Genomic DNA, 17,028 nt, shown 5'->3' with positions numbered 1-17,028 from the left:
TATTAGGTTGCCTGTACACAAGCGCGGAGGCCACTCTCAGTTAATTAATTAAGTCTGCTCTGACACCCTGAAATTCCAGCATGCCAGAGCAGCCTCCGCGCTTGTGTACAGGCGGCCGAATATTCAACCTTTATAAAGTCATGCCATCCCTCTGTTAGACTCAACCCTACTACTCAGATAATACCAGCATTAAGCTTTTACTCTTTACAAGTCTTCGGTTACCTAGAGAAACAGACCACGACGCTACAGATTCCTATTTCTGGGTTAAATCTGGGATTAATCTCTGGGCTTATTTTGTGAATCACGTGTAGGTGTTTGCACACCTAACTGTACTAATATTGTGCAGTACCTTACAGCGGGCTCAAAAGGATTTCAAGGCATCCCAAAGTATCACATCACTCTGGTTAAGAATAACTGGTTTAGACAGGCAGAGGGATGAATTGGGTGGGGGTGTAAACAGTTCTTTTTCTATTTGTGTCTAGAAAAAAATGTAACGACATTAACTCATTTTTGTTTAATACTAAATTATCAGTCAAAATTAAATGCTTACCAAAGAAAATGAAATCTCCTTTCTTAAGAGACTATGAGGATGAGATTTTCATAAGAAGTCCCAAGAGAGAGTTTTTATTACAACGAAGAGGCTGAAAAGTTTTTTTTTCAGACAAACACTATAACTACCATCTGAAGAGAGAAGTAATCACAATATCATATCTGGTGAAAGTCAAACTTAGCCACTAAATAGTTCTTTCTTTTGAAATGCAAAGATGAAAAGAAAGCTTTCTTGGGTGGTGCTACTTTAGGTTGTCACATTTTATCATGTAGGGTCTCTTTTTGTGTGAAATACTGACACCCGACTTGTATAAGGGAATGAAACACAAGGCCATTGGTTAAGGTGCTTTGATTCCTCTCCTTAATTAAAGGAAACTTGGCTGTTAAATGATCTGAATTAAATTAACTAGTTAACTTGTTACACGTACCAGATTTATTACTACAGGCACAAGGGAAAAGGGAAAAAAAAACATTGGGAGTAGCAGGAAGATTTGACAAAACCTTATTGTCTGACTCTTAGTTTGCAATCCCGCTTCAGTTGCAAATACGCACCTTTGACAATACCCTCTGTGCAGCAATTCCTAAGACGCGGATCTTGATGGACTTGTCATAGGTAAGAAAAAATCTGCTTTGAGAAAATAATGGCCTGAACTTTGTTAGCTCTCATTATTACAGGGTCTCAAAGCATTCAGCTGGAAAACGTGCGTTTGAAATGTCATTTGACAAAAGATAACGTGTTCAACTGTTGCAATTTTTAAATTTCAAAACAATATATTGCAAAAGTCATTTTGAGAGAGGCTCTTTCTGTCTTTTCTTTACTCAAATGAAGATGCTTTTTCATATGCATTTCAAATCTTCCAGTTTTCAAGCAAATGACTAAGAAGTGAAAAATATGGACAGTCTTTGAAATGGCAATCCCAGTTCTTTCTTCCTTTTTTCCCCTTATATTCTTGTTTCTCTTCCTCCCAAACATTTCTTCCTCATTTTTTTTTCCAATCTTGATACTAAAAAGGAATAGAAAAAGGGAAAAAAGAAGTAAAATAATCTGTTTTTCCCCCCACCCAAGTATGTTTCAAAAGATTTTGCAAGATTCACTATTTTTTAAATAGATACCATCGATGCATTTGTCTTCTTGATGTCTCCTGGAGGTATGGTCAACCCTGACTCTAAAATTAGGATCTCTGACATTACAAGTTCATGTAGTAGTCTCACATGGCGCAGGCAGTCTGGACACCGGGTGCCCACTTAGAGAGGGCACTAGCATGGTAGCTGCTGCTAGCCCAGACACGACTGCTGTCACTCGCAGCTGCCCTGGCCCCTGCACTGCTGTTGCCCAGGGCACAGACCTCTGGTATTTATACCCATCAGTTTGTGACTGGCCCAGACTTGTGTAAGGGATCTATGGAAGAGATCAGAATACAACTCGGGTATCTTAACTCCCGGTGCTATATGTAGAGCATCTTTCGAACCACTCAAAAGAGTCATCATCATCTACTGGCCTCCTTAGTACCAAAAAAAAGATTCCCACTTCCAGTGCTTTTGCCTCTGTTATTTTAATGACTTATCCATGGAGGAGGCAGGAAGGGTTCAGAATTGTCTTTATTTGTTATCAAATAATGTTTGTTAATTGCCCTGAAATAGCATCATATAATGAAAAAACACTCAGCCTCCTCCTCAGGCTAAGCTGGAAGAGGAAGACCATCAAGTACTACCTAGTGATTATGTGGAGCCAGTGAAAGAGAACTCAACTGCCAGAAAAAAAGTACCACTCCAAAGTTTCCATATGGAAAAGCTAATGTTAAACAAACCAAAACCAAGGCAGATAGACTTGCCCATCCTCCCTTCAGTTGCCCTTCCAAGAATTACATTTAAGGACAGCAACTGGTTTAAAAAATGTGATAAAAAAGGGCATTTATTTCTTGTTCCGCTGGGTCACATCAACATGTTTGCAGTAACCCAGGCATGCTCCTTGCATTGACCTTTCTCAGTCTGGTTTGATTTTTAGCAGGATTTAAAAAAAATAAAATGACTGACTCAATGGAAGGCTTTTTGTGTAACGGCACAAGGGGAAGGTGTCATGCTGTTTGCCAGAGAAGCAAAGCAGTACATTTGAGAAACCAAAGTTTTCAGAGCACAGATTAATAATGAACCATCTGGTAAGCAGTGAGTCCAAATATGAGTATCTCTGGGGTCAATTATGGGAAATCAATGTTGTCTGCTCTAAACTTTTTGGTGGAAATTTTCTTTAGGATGCAAGTACTTGGAACTCATTGCCTGGTAGAGGATCAGGGACCTATGTGCTATCCATTGCTGAACTGGGTCAAGTCCCCTGGTGTGTAAATGCTCAGGTCTTCAGCCCCACGTTTGAATTAAGTCCAGGTGATAGGCAATCGAAGCATTTAGTGAGGTAAGTGTCATTGTAGCTTCTGAGGCTGGAGATAGGTCATTAAACTTACCCATGGCCAGTTACAGAAAGACACATGAGCCTATGGCAGAACAGTTCGGCCTCCCTGGACCTGCTGTTGCTGACATCAGGATTGCTGTTTCCAGGCAGAAACATTTTAAACACCCGTTTCAACAGCAAATTTTGGAACAAGAAATCCGCCATCAACTGGACTGTGTTAAGTATGGTTTAAACAGGGACCACAGATTCTTATCCCATTACCTAGATTAGTTTTTTGACCCCTTTGTTCCTATGAGGTCTTTGCTTGTTTGCCTCTCACAGCGCTCCCCTTCCGCCTTCCCTCTCCCTCCTGGTTTGTATTCGAAGCACTCACTCCACTTTACACTCTGCTCTATGGTGTCCGCTCACAGCATCTGATGATGTGAACTTGGGTTCACAAAAGCTTGTGCTGTCTCTCTCTGCCACACACACACACAAATACATATGTGTATGTATATGTATATATGTGCCTGTGTACATACATACACACACGCACATACACACACATTTTAATCTTAGAAAGTCTATAATGGTACGTATCTGCCCCACCTTCTGACTGACTTCAAACTAATATAGCTAACTACCTTCTCTGTAAATTCAGCACACATCATAAGCATACATTCAGGATGAAAGTAAAAATGGAACATTCCTTCCCCCCTTTAAAATTTTATTATCTGATAACAGCAAACAAGGAGTTACATATCACCGTGACCATTTGCAACTATATGGGTGCATCTACATGTGCATTAATGCACTGTAGTTACTGCGCATTAAGTTTCGTACCTGTAATAACAGGTACTAAATGCACAGTAACTGAAGCTACTGCACAGTGGTGCCAGCGCACACTTTTTTAGTGACAACGCGCTAAATTATGCATTAGAATTAGTGACTAATTTTACGATGCATTAGCGCATTACCATGGCTATTGCTGTGACATGCTAATGCACTGTAGAATTAGTCTACTGCTTATTTAGTGTCTTGTGTAGATGTGCTCTGTACATACAAAATCACCAGGAATTAGGTAATGTATGCAATTGTCTACATGACAAAAGTGTAGAAGGCATCTCAAGAGGTTATTTGGTCCATCTCCTGTTCCAAGGCAGAACTGAGTAGATCTAGAGCATTCATGGGCAGGCATTTGTCTAACCATTTCTTAGAAACCTCCAATGACAGAGACTCCCGAACCTCCCTAAGTAACCTGTTCCAGTGGCCGGTAACCGATTGTATTGTTGAAAGACATTGTTTCCCCATATCTAACCTAAATTTCCTTTAGTTTGTGTAAGTATTTTTTCCTCTGAAAATCATTGGCCTCTTGTGCTTGAATGTCCATGAGCATCCAGTGATAATAGAGGTTATTCCACCTCCTACTAGAAGTTGAGAGCAGTTCAAACTGGTATATAGCTGTCTCTTCATTCCAATGTAGCAAAAACACTGTATGCAGGAGAGGACAACAGTACTTGCATAAAGTTCATGAACCTGAAATCCCCCAAAGGTGTGTTATAAAGTTAGATGAGAATAATTCCCATATCTCGACATCTCAGATGGACTGAGAGAAAATGGGCTCTCTTCCCTCTGCAACAATCCTGTTGTACAATGAGAGATCTTGGTGTTGCGTCTGCACCAGTGGGGAATCAGGGCACTTGTGTAACTTTGCTATAGCCCATATGCTTTGGTAGTGACTGTGACACTCTGCACTCTTTTAACAATGGGTTCCCAGCAAATGCACGTATGTGGACAATGGATCCTCTCTCGCAACCATTTCCCTGAACCCGCAGATGTGGTATCTACTTGTACCTTGTTGCTGAGTGAAGAGCTTGGTTCTACGTCTGAATGCTATCTTTTGTGTGGCCTTTACAGTTCCTGACACCCAGGGCAGCACATCCCTTCCCACAGCTGTTCTAAAGCCATGGAAGAGCCTGGACAATGTCACCTTCTGCAGTGTAAGCCCTGCTATTCACTTGGACCCCCTCTGTGGCTTTAGAAGCAGTGCCCAAGAGCATTGGAAACCAGGCTGCCTCTCAATAGCCACATGGGCTGTGGTCCAGTTCCTCTGTTGCCTGTGTTTTATCCTCGTGCATCGATTTGATTCTTGTTTGTTTGTTTCTCTCTTTCTTTCCAGTTACACAGTTCAGTGGAGTTTGGCAGGAGATGGCAGCTTCTCCACGAGGGAGTTGCACCAAATAGGTTCTACTGGTAAGAGCGAAGCACCATTATCCATTTCTCTCTGTCTATCTCTCTGTGTCACACACACTTGCACTCGTACTCACATTCTTGCTCACATACTTGCAGTCATGCTGTCACGCACACATACACTCACAGTCACACGCACTATTCTGTGCACTGCTTCCAAATGAAGGTTTTGGAGCTGATGAAGAACAGCCGACGGAGGCCAACAATCATAGAAAATGAGGGTTGGAAGGGACCTCAGGCAGTCGCATCTAGTCCAACTTCCAGTTCAAAGCAGGACCATCCCCAACTAGATCATCCCAGACATGGTTTTGTTTAGCAGGGTCTTTGTCTATGCCAGCACTCAGTCAAGCCTGTTGCTCCTCAATCTTTGTACTGAGGTTAATGGGTAGGATCATCTTTGGGGCAGGATTTTTTTTTTCTTTTTTTTTTTTTTGCTGCATGGCACCTAAAAGATTGGGGTCCTAGTCTGCAAGTGAGGCTCTTGGACATGCCTGAAAAATAAGAAATGCTAGCATACCAGGAAGTATTTTATCCCATCTCCTTAGTCTGAACATCTATTCTAGAAGAGAGAACGCTGCTGGAAAGAGTCATGTCCACCTGCAGTGTTATTGTAACTCAGAGTTCAAAGGATATGTTTCTCCTTTTGTTCCCAACACAGACAATATTGGCTGGTTGCTGCTCCCAGTTGGGGGCATAGCATGACATCCTAGACTCATTGTAATCAGTGTTACTGTTGGCCTGAGCGAGGTGGATCACACACTTGAACAACCAAGTGATGCTTATCAGCAGAGAAAAAACAGATAAAGGGGTGAACTGATCTTGAAGACACCTGACAGGACAGGGCAGAGAGGCAAATCTTGGATGGTGTTTGCTAAAATAACCTTTTATTAGAACACGGCCCATTTGCTAACTTAGGCAAATGATATTTGTAAATAATACTTGCCAGCAGGGAAATGTTTTGTAAGGTGCAACCAACTAATGTATAAGAGGTGGAGGCAAGGCTGTATATCTTTGGTTGAATTCTCATATTTCTCTGTAGGCATGTCACAAGCTCAGGGTAGCCTAATAAAGAGAGACACAAGCTTTCAAGTTAAGCCTGGTCATTTCAGTAAGGGCTGAGTAGAGCATCAAGTGTAGAGGTCCAACTTTTGCTATTGACTTCTGAGGCCAGGATTTCACCCAGGGTCTTTTAGCTCCAGTGGGGAAAACCTAAGGTTTTAGCTTGGGTTATCGTTGGTTCAAACCAATGTTGTGTTATACTATACACACAGCCTTCTTCACTTCCTATTGTAAATCACTGTTAAACACTGTTGTGAGCTGTTAAACATCTGCTCTGAGATTCTAGTTCAGTTTCAAGGCCAAAGGTATCTGCATATATTTGGGAGCAATATTTGCAGTTTAATGCAATATGGCTGGAAGATTGTTATAACTGTGGGGCTGGAGACAGGAATGACACACAGACCAAGATGAGGTATCAGAAACCGGTTCAGAGCTGTAAAACAACAAAAGTTTAGTGCACATAAACTGCTTTCAAAATGGCCCAAGGCAGTTGAAGATAAACCTGGATGGAAGTACTATCAGACTTCACTGAATTGGGTTAAACTGTTTTTTTGAATTTCTGTCCCAGATCCCTGCCAGATTCAAGTTAACTCATAGTCCCTCAGCATCCCAGGATGCTTTTCACCTTCCCTGCAAACCCCACCTTGCAGAGTGGGTGAGCCAGCCTCAGCTCAAGCTGTCTGCTCCAGTAGAGCAGGGTGGCATGCTCTAGTGTCCCCCAGCTTCTGGTCTGGGTCACTGCAGGCATGTGGCTGCCTTTCCAGAATCAAAAGTGAATGTTTGTTCACTTGCTTTTCAGTTCAAACTATGCAGCTTAGACTAACTCGCGAAGACTGAATCAATTCAGCCTCAGGCTTTTTGATTGTCTGTTCTTAGCCTGAGAGTCCAGGAAGTATGCAAGAGGTAAGGATTTTTTTGCTGATATATTTTATGGTACCAACTATCTAGCTGGGAGAGAGTTTACTAAAGCTCTGATGTAGACAGGAGTTTGAATTTGGAGTTGGAGTCTTGCCTTCCCTGATTTCATGGATCTGTCCATCTGAGGTATTTCTGTAGCACCCCCCCCCACCTTATCATATAATTGGAATACATCACAATCTCTTTAATGAATGGTCTTGCCTGTGGTTTGATCTGGCATAGAGTCGCAGATTTCTCTGTTGCTTACTTTTGGACCTAGGTCCAGACTTTCCCAAAATCTGAGACTGCTCATCTCCAGCAGTTTTGTTCAGCATAATTTTGATTCATAGCCGTTTTAGATTCATCCACCACTTATTTACAGAGTGCTATTGTTACACAAATGCCTCCTTACATGATGGTAATCTCAGGCAGGTTTCACTGCACCTGCTTTCCATAACAATACATTGCCTACCCAACGGAATGCATTGTAATAGCACTGACAGGAAAATGCTTATTCCTAACTATCTACTCACCTTCTCTCAACAGGCAATTAGCATTACATAAACCTCGGTGTAAATGCACCTTAGAGCAGTGAGCCGCATGCCTTTGTGCTTTCTTGCCTGTGTGATATTTCAGATTAAAATATTAAGGAGAAGCTTAAACTATTATATGAGGGTCAGTCTATTCTCTCAGTTACACCAATTTAAATGTAGAACAGTGATTTTCAAACTTTTCCTGGCCCATTGCCTATGAATCCATGTTGTGAGTAAATAAAAAATACTACCACACCAACCTTGGAGATATTATAAAGTTGCTCTTTATTTTTTTTCTTCTGTTTCTTCCATTTATATTCCCTCTTTCCCTTGTTCTGGTTCCTCCTTCCTTCCTCTCTTGTACTTTCCATGAACTTGTTACCTACCCCGCAAAGCCATTTGCATTTTCACAGACTTCTTGTTGTAGGTTAGCTTTTTTTCTACTTTGGAGAACATGTAATACCAGCAGTCTCCCAATGCCTAAAGAAGGGTGTTTGTGCCCAAAAGCTTGCAAAGAACATTTTTCCAACTATTTAGGTGGTCTAATAAAAGATGTCACATCTACCCAAAGAACCTCGCCGTATGTACCTGGTTTGCAAAGTGCGTAATCTAAAATAAAGTCATCTGTTCAATATGGAGGTAATAACTCTAAAGCAAAATCCAGTCTGAAGCAAAATCCAGTACATAATTTGTACTGCCTTACACCTTACCTCTGAATCTGGCCCCTTAGAGAAGTTTCTTCTTTCCTAGAAACTGGACCTTGCTGAAAATATTGCAATCTTGACTTAGTATTTCCTATTTTATTGTCGTATTTTCACACATCCTTGCCCTTCTAGCTTCCAGACACAATTAGAAGACTCCAAAATATCACAAAACCTTCTTTACCCTTGGTATTTCTGGCCTGACAATATCAGAAAGCACTGAGAATCTTGGAAGATAGCCTGAATTGTACAAGTTCAAGAGGTTCAGAGCACTTGAATGAACATACACATTCTTGGATGCTTATTATCTGTCTGCACTCCAAGCCTTTTGAAGTCTTTCCATCATTAGTCACTAGAGTGGTTTATCATATATTGAGCTGATGGACACCTGCAATAAGAATAATGATGATAATGATGAATTTTCCTTTCTGCAGAACTCAAACCTTGAAGGCCTCCTTTGGGAGCCTAGTAGATGAGAGAGTGAAAACCAGGAATTTCAAAGGCACCAGAAGCTTTTGAATAACAAAGAGAATAAATAAAGCGCCAAACACCCACCAATCTCTTCACAATTGCAAACTACAGAAGAAGCCTCAAGCCCTTAGTCTCATGGGGAAAGAGATGCCCTGGTATACTTTAGTGTATTTAAGCTATACCTGCTGCTGTGGTCCAGCAGTAGAATCATTGCCTGCTGTGTGTGAGACCTGGGTTTGATTCCTGCATGCACATATAACTACAGCCATAGAGGTACCATGTCTGGACTTGGTTTGGCCTTTGGATACTTTCTCAATGGTCTAAAGTTGGGGTGGAAGGTATGGGCAGCCTCCGTTCCTTTATACTCATGCTTAAGCATACACATCAAAGATCTTGGTGACCTCTTATGCACACATTATGATCCAGAAGGATCAACGGTTGCCTACTGCTACTTCAATTCTGCTTCTATTATCCTCCTAAAAATAACATAAAGGAAGAAGGAGCCAACTTTTATTCTGGTTCATACATTGTCATCTTGGTGAGAATTGCTTGCTTGGTTCCCAATGTATGGCCAAATTTTGTCCCTGGAGCTCTGACACACTACTAGAAAAAATATGGCTTGCATGTATGTAATCGAGCTGAGTATGTCAAGACATTAGACCGGTTTCTTTCTTGGTTCTCACCGGGTTCTACATGAGACACTAAATGTGTAGTAGACTAACTTTACTGCACATTAGTTTATCATGGCAAAAGCTGTGCTAATGCTCAGTCTACTGTGCATTACTGCCACTAAAATGATGCTACTGTGCATTGGATCAGTACCTGTTATTACAGGTGATAAACTTAATGCGCAGTAACTACAGCACATTAATGCTCATGTAGATGTACCCACTCTTTGATTCAGGTGCAGAATATTGTGCCCCTGTATGAGCTTGTTCATTGCGCAGCAAACTGGTGGACACCTAACTGCATGTTACAGTGCATCTTGTGTCAGGCATATTGCACCCCACTCCATTCCCATAGCTGCCAGCCCTCAGTAACAGGGCTCCTCCTCATCTCTGCTGCACAAATGCTGAAGTAAACTGACTAGATGAACTCCAGGATAATCCTATGCTGCCAGTGCACTGGGACATACTCCACCTACCAACAGCTTGGCTCCCCTCAAGACACCCTTTCAAAACCCTTTGACTTTTCCTTATTTACTCGATGGCATGAAGAATGGTCAGCACAAGCACCAATCCATCACCACATCATCTCTGACCCTACGGTCAGTCAACCAGGATTTAACTGGTCATGCTGTTATTGGGCATTTATCAACTATTTTTGAACTGGACAGGGTCACTGTGCCTCAAACTTAAACCAGTGGGGCCTTTGCAATGACGACAAATGCCCTTGTGGACAAGGTCAAACCATGTTCCACATTGTTGATTTGTGTCTATTTACAATGCTGTCTGGTGGCCTTCAGTCTCTTCACACTGATGATGACATTGGCTTAAGATGGGTGAAACAATCTTCTGAAACTGCATATTGCTAAATAAATAAATTGGTTCACATATACGTGCAGCCATTGATTCCAATACAAAGCAGGTACAAACCTCTGCTGAATCAAAACAGTAGCATTGGAAACCCACTTTGCACTGGTGCAATTCATTCAGAAGGGAAAAGGTAATGGAGAATTAGAATTGGTGAACTGGAAATTTGTCTGGTTGAAGATGTAAGTCTGGTAAGGGTGGAGTAGCTGGACTCTCAGGTTGTCTACGTAGAGCTGACAGGATTATTTGATTTTAATAATTATTGGTAACCTGAGCAGATGGGATTTGAAAATCAGCATTTCACAATCAGCTTAGAAACCCACAAAGTGGTTTTTACAGTCACCCTTCATTAGAAGTGAGCTTTGAGAGAGAGCTTTCCAAAGTAACAGGCCTTTCCTAAGGAAAAGCTTGGGTGAGACCCTCACTCCAGCTCCTGTTACTTTACTTGGGGTTGGAGGGTTGGAGACGCATCAATGGGCGCTGACCACCCTGATTATGACTTGGGGAACATCTCCCTGTGCAGGCCCAGTGGAAGACAGCTATAAAGTGACAATCCAAGGACTCCACTGGAGCTCAGTTGAGGAGGTGAGCCAAGGACAGGGGTAGATCAAGCAGGAACATCTCCAAGGCAGGGTCCCATCTTGCCCATATTAAAAACTGTGTTCCCTCTATAAGATTTGCACCTTATAGAATAACTAAATCTAAATGTGTAGCATCAACTTGTGTAAGCAGAGGGTTGACTTCATTAGATACCTGTTCCGGAGATTGGGACCGCCACTGAGAAACAAGCCCTACCCACTCGTTCCTACTCTGCATGCTTGGTGCTTAGGCAGTGCGAACAGCTTAGCACAGTCCTGAGCACGTGGCAGAGGTCTGCTCTGAGACTCTGGTGAGACAGAACAGCAGTGGGACATGCGCTCAGACCCCTGTAAGCCATTTCTACCAATAACTTCCTAGGCTTGAGTTTGGCAGAGCGGGAGCATGCGAGCGATGCTTGTTTCTCAGGGGTGACCAGAGATGCATCCTAACAGAGGAGCTGTCAGACTTGTGCTAGGGTCTCTTCCACCCCTGAAATACTCCAGGAGTGGCGGGATACAACAGCAGCTTAAATCCACTTTGCTCACTTCCTCCTTTTAGTCTGCAAGGCACAACACTGAATCTTGTCCACGGCCTTAGGCCCTCTTGAGGTTACATTTATTTAAACCTTGGGATTTCTTTGACAAGTAAGGAAGCCCTCGGGAGTCTTTATGGGCTTTTAAAGCACTGAGTGGCTGACAAGAGCAAGGCTGAAATTCTGAATTGCTGACCAGTGTATGTTTAATTGCCATTTGGCCCTGATGCTCCCCTCACTGAAATAGTCCCTGGACACTTTGTCTACTCTAGGACCTGCTAATTTTCCAGTAGACACGGTTCTGTCTGCAAATACAGCCAGAAAAAAACCCCACTGCCATGTTTCCCTCTGCCTTTTTTTATATACATTTCCAAGAGAATTTCCTTTTTTTTCTTATTTTCAGCTGCTATGCGAAAGCCCCCTGCAGAATTTAAACCACAGAAAAACAACTTTAAATAGAAAGTGTTCTCCAAGTTTTACAGGAGGCATCAGCAGATTTTCTTTAGAGACAATTTGGCTGCTTGTAGATCATACGTGCTCTGTATTCCTGCGTCCTCTCTTTCATTAGGAGGAGTCATTAGCATGAAAGCGGGATCTTCTTTTCATCGGGGCTCATCTGTTCCCCATTTTCATGCTTCCACCGGCAGCTATAAGTCATGTTCTGACATCCAGGCTGCTTGTTGTGGAAAGGATTGTAATGTCACCCCAGACAGAAAGATATCAGGTAGGGGGGAGGCACAGAAGAGCTCAAACCCAGAGAAGAAGGGGAGGGTTGGGAATTTCTTATCTGCAAAACGAAAGCCAAGGAGGGCGGATACTCCTATATTTCATGAGTGTTTTAGGGATAAATTCATGATTCTATCTAAGAAGCTCAGATTATGTAAGAACCTAAATCTCACCACACCTGGGGACTCTTCTTATAACTTTGCCTCCCTTCACATAGAAAAGAGAAAGTGATGCAGTATGGAAATATGGCCCTATCAGAGAGCTCGGCCTAAATTAGAAGGCTGGCAGCGTAAAGTACCTGTGGTGCTATGTTGTGTCAAAAGGCTTTGGTTTCTGACTGTAATGTTTTGGTCCTGAATATTTTGCTGGAAAGAAATTTGTAATATATATAGTCAACATTTCTTTCAGGGAGAAAGAGGAGGAAAAATACCCAACATAGCACAAAAGGTCAAATTGGAACTAGTGGGGCTTGGTGACCAAGTTTCAGTAAGTCAGTATGGGAAATGGGATGACCTAGTTGGGGCTGGTCCTGCTTTGAGAAGGGGGTTGGGCTAGATTTGACCTCCTGAGGTCCCTTCCAACCCTCACTTTTCATAATTCTGTGCTTCTATGAAATGCAGATCTGAATGGCCATATCCATGGTGCTTCCTCATAACACAGGAAGATCAAGGTTCAGAAATGGGAAGAAGACGAAACAGCCCTGAAGATGCTCAAGAAGGAATAGTGTTGGGGTATAATGGGTGGCTAAACACATCAAGAAGAGTGGGAACTGGGGAGAGAGCTTACCCCAGGATGAGTAGCAAGCTAAGTTACGGGAGGATCTCAACGTTTCATGGTTGCAGGTGCTATTTTGACACAATCAACACATTTGCAAGATCAGTTAATTCAAGGTTAAGTACTCCCCGCAACGGCCAAACTGTATTCTCTGTTACTTTTATGTACCTGGCCTCCACTTACATATCTTTTCATAGGCCCTGATCCCTAACTCCTATTTTAGTATTTAACTTCTATTGATTTTACCCCAGGTTTGTATCCCAATTTCACAAACCACCCCTCTTTTCAGAATAGATGGCCTGAATTTCTGCTCCAAGTTTGAAGGGTTGCTTAAATTCCAGATCTCTCTCTACCTCTCTCTCTCTTTCTCTCTCATTTTTGTTTCTTGAGATGTCTTGATTTAATGCGCAGAAAGTTTGGCAGCTGTGGATGAGAGGGAAAGGGAGGTCAGGGCAAAGCCAGATTATGTAACAAAGTGACTCATCCCAAGGGAGGTGAGACAGTTTTATATAAATGGAACAGCAGCAGAGAGATAAAACACCCTGACTGAAAGATGAGGGGTCTGTGGAGAATCTCTGCAAAGGGGCTATGGGGAGAAGGGAGGCACTGGAAGAGAGGAGGAAGAGCACAGAAAAACAAGTGGAAATGAGATTAATCATGGGATGTTTGAGTTCACAGAGTGTTTGAACTATGTGGGGGGCAGTTTGGAACTGCATTCAGAGAAAGATTAGAAGACCATGCATGCAATGATAGGTTCATGTCGTAAAGCTTCCTGTACAAGTAGAGGTAGCATAGCCGTAATATTATGGACTGCCTGAAATTTAGAGAAGGCTCCCTGTGCGTTACTTGGTTTGGAAGTAGGGCTTGCTTTGACTCCAACAGAGACATTTCCTATGGGTCTAACTTTAACCTAAGTCAGAGAATGAGAGTGGAATGGGGGAAGAAAGTATAAAAGAAAATGCACATGCAGGTATGGATGGCTCTAAGGAGAGAAGCAGACAGCTGAGTGGATGGTGCGTAGACAAACAGCTGCATCTACATGTGTGCTTGAATCTGCATATGCACACCTGTACTGTGCAGCAAATATGATGAGTCATGTTGACTTGAGCATAAATTTGATACCTGCATCATGCAGGTATCAAATTTACACCTGATTATTTACTGCACTGTAATGCACGTGCCTTACTGCGCAGTAACACTGTGCGTGTGTGGACTCACTTGGGACTGACTTTAGTTCCAAGTCAGTCCACACACAGTGTTAATGCGCTTTAGCACCTGCACATGTAGATGCCAGCCTATTCCCGCTTATTGCACAGTAACTTACTGCGCACTAAATTTAAATGCACGTGTAGACACACCCACAGAGTTGGATCTGGTTTTGCTCTTTCAAAGCAGATTTTTGAGTGCGTTTTATTTTTTTAAAAGGTCAGCAACAAATTTATTTTAAAAGGTCCTGATTCTGCTTATTAGAGAGATCCCCAGAGGAGCTGCAAATCAGAGGAAAAGCAGCATCAAAAGCCTGGTAACAGCTTTTAAAATCTCTATTATACTCAAGCAGTTGGAGGTAGGCTGGTATACCACCTCACAGCTTTCGCCAGCTTTAGGCTGGGTGAAATTTGCAGGCACACACAGGTGGGCTGAGCTGATTTGAATTGGCATGGCAATCAGGATTGTTTGTAAAAGATACCACACGTTGCTGAACAAGACCTTTACAACACTGTGGGGCAACTGCTGGAGGCTGATAGGGAAGACGCCAATCGAAGTGTACTACAACAGCACATCCAGAAAATCATTTGCTTGATAGAACACAAACCCACAGCAGATGATTTGGACCGTACAGAAAGTATAATTAAAAATAGATACAGTCCGTGACTTATACATGAATCAAACTTGTATGTGCCAGAGGGACTGATGATGGCTTTTGAGGGGTCCTGCATGAAACCATTGGCCAAAGCTAATGACACACATTCGGTTTCCAACTGGATTTTGGATTTGGAGGAAAGTCAGATTGAAGGTCAGAGCCCCAGGGCAGAGGCTGTTCTTCCAGTGCTGATATTTTTAGTCTGGCTGGGTCTCCAGGGCAAAAGAAACATATGGGCAAATGACACACAGGGGTGGGTGAGCAGTGCAGCCAGGTGCTGTGGTACTGAGGGTGAGTGCAAAATATCTCTCTATATCCCCTTGCAAGTTTTGTTGCCAGTGCTACCAAAGGGGACTTCATGCCCAAATGCACAGAGAGCAATATTCATGGCTTTGTCATCTTCCATGGGCAAGTCAGTGATCTCTGTATAACTTTGCCTCCTGATGTGACCCAGACAGCATCTGTTCCACTCAGCAGTGTTGACTAATTGAAGAGCCCAATGTTATTTCATTGTTAGGTGAAAAAACCTCTAGTACCCACAAGTCCCTACCTAACCCCTGCCAGATGCAAACAGTCTACTGGAGCCCCTATGGTTTACTCTGTTACTTAGGACTTTATTCATGCAGTGTTTTGCGAGGCATGTCCACACCACTGAGGAGAGGCAAAGGAGGGAGAACACATATTTACTGAGGGAAGGATGATCAAACCCACTGCATTTGCTTTGATATTTAACTCTGAGAGGGCCAGATCCAAAGCTACTGCCTGTCTCCACTTTACAGACCAGGCAGAGAGAAGTGACAGAGATCACCTGGCAAATAAGTAGCAGGTCTGGCAATCCAGGTCTCCTGATCCTTGCTTCATACAGCAATTTGTGACCCTATTGCCTCCTCAACAGGAGGAGGCATTAGGATACCTGTCTTTGTGGATAGGTGACTCCGGGTATTTCAGCACAGACTATAACCCCCTCCCCACCATCAACCCCCATAAAGCAGTAATGTAGCTAGGTAACAGCTTCTTGAACCAAGCTTGGCCTCAAATAGGAGTATAATAATGATTGCAGTAGTATCCTAAGATGGATAGTTGGCCTTGCGGCTCTAAATCCCTCATCCTAGAATCTGGTCTTTCATGCCTGGAAGTTGAGGAATGATAAATTGGATACAAAAAAGTTTGGGAGTGAGAGGTTGAGGAAGAAGATTCACATTTGGTTTGTCTGTACTTCTGTTCTCTACCAACTTGCCCATATCAGTATATCTTACTCCACCTAAGTGAGGGCAATATTCTGTTAGCCCCAGCTCCCCAGCCCTCCAGTATGAACCAGCAGACGTAGGCTCTGCCTCTGTGGGTGGGTTTCCAGCACCTGATCTTGCAGTGACTCAGCAGCAGAGCCTGGTCTTCTGACTCCGGGCCCAAGAGGGTCCACCCTCTTCAAGCATTTGACGAAGAAACTAATTTGCCAGCATGCACCTGCAAAGGGCAAGCCTCAAGGGATGAAGCAGTTAGTTAACTTGGCTGTGAACTTAACTTGTCTGAATGCGTGCCAGGAAGGTTTCGCTGTTCCTCTCTGCTGTATATTTAATGAGTAGCACACTGTGTAAATATGGTTTACTTTGCACTCTTCCTATAAATGATTTCCAGGGCCTCTGTCTGGAGCACCTGCAAGAGCAAAAGACATCCCTGCAAAGGGCTAGAGGTGTGCGTGTCTGGCTGTGGGAAGCAATATCTATGTTGTATATTGTTATCTCAGAAGCAGTGGAACAGATTGGCTTGGTCTGCTAGTGATCGTCAAATCATTGCACTGTTGCAACCCATTCAGAACCTTGTAATCCAAAGGGCTTTCCTTCTTCTCTTAAACAGACCTCTGTAGGAGATGTTCAAGCCCCCTGAGTTGCACTTGCCATACATGAAAGGGAATGTAGCAAATGAGCGAACACGATCTAGCTGTACAGGTGAAAGCTGTGAGAGATCAATTATTCCCATTACTCAGTGACCACAAGAGTGGGAAAGAACTGCCTTGAGCTGCAGCAGGGAAGAAAGGATTGTTAGGGGCAAATAGTTTCATAGTTTCTAGGGTCGGAAGGGACCTGAGCAGATCATCTAGTCCGACCCCCTGCCATGGCAGGAAGAGCACTGGGGTCAAATGACCCCAGTAAGGTGGTCATCCAACCTCCTCTTAAAAACCCC

The 17,028-nt window shown here is 42.9% G+C and overlaps 1 protein-coding gene across 1 annotated transcript in view; it reads left to right on the top strand.

Annotated features, from left to right (window-relative positions):
• The window catches only part of LOC109287600 (VPS10 domain-containing receptor SorCS1), a 513,813-nt gene that overhangs the window by 326,079 nt on the left and 170,706 nt on the right, over positions 1 to 17,028 (top strand). Inside the window, exon 5 of the mRNA XM_019502777.1 lies at positions 5,112 to 5,185. Within this exon, the coding sequence (XP_019358322.1) occupies positions 5,112 to 5,185 (74 nt within the window). The remainder of the gene's footprint in view (positions 1 to 5,111; positions 5,186 to 17,028) is intronic.

Source organism: Gavialis gangeticus, unplaced genomic scaffold, assembly GCF_001723915.1.
Source record: "Gavialis gangeticus isolate Ggan-Ray unplaced genomic scaffold, GavGan_comp1, whole genome shotgun sequence".
NCBI classification, from domain to species: Eukaryota; Metazoa; Chordata; order Crocodylia; family Gavialidae; genus Gavialis; species Gavialis gangeticus.
This window is presented reverse-complemented; position numbering and strand designations above follow the sequence as displayed.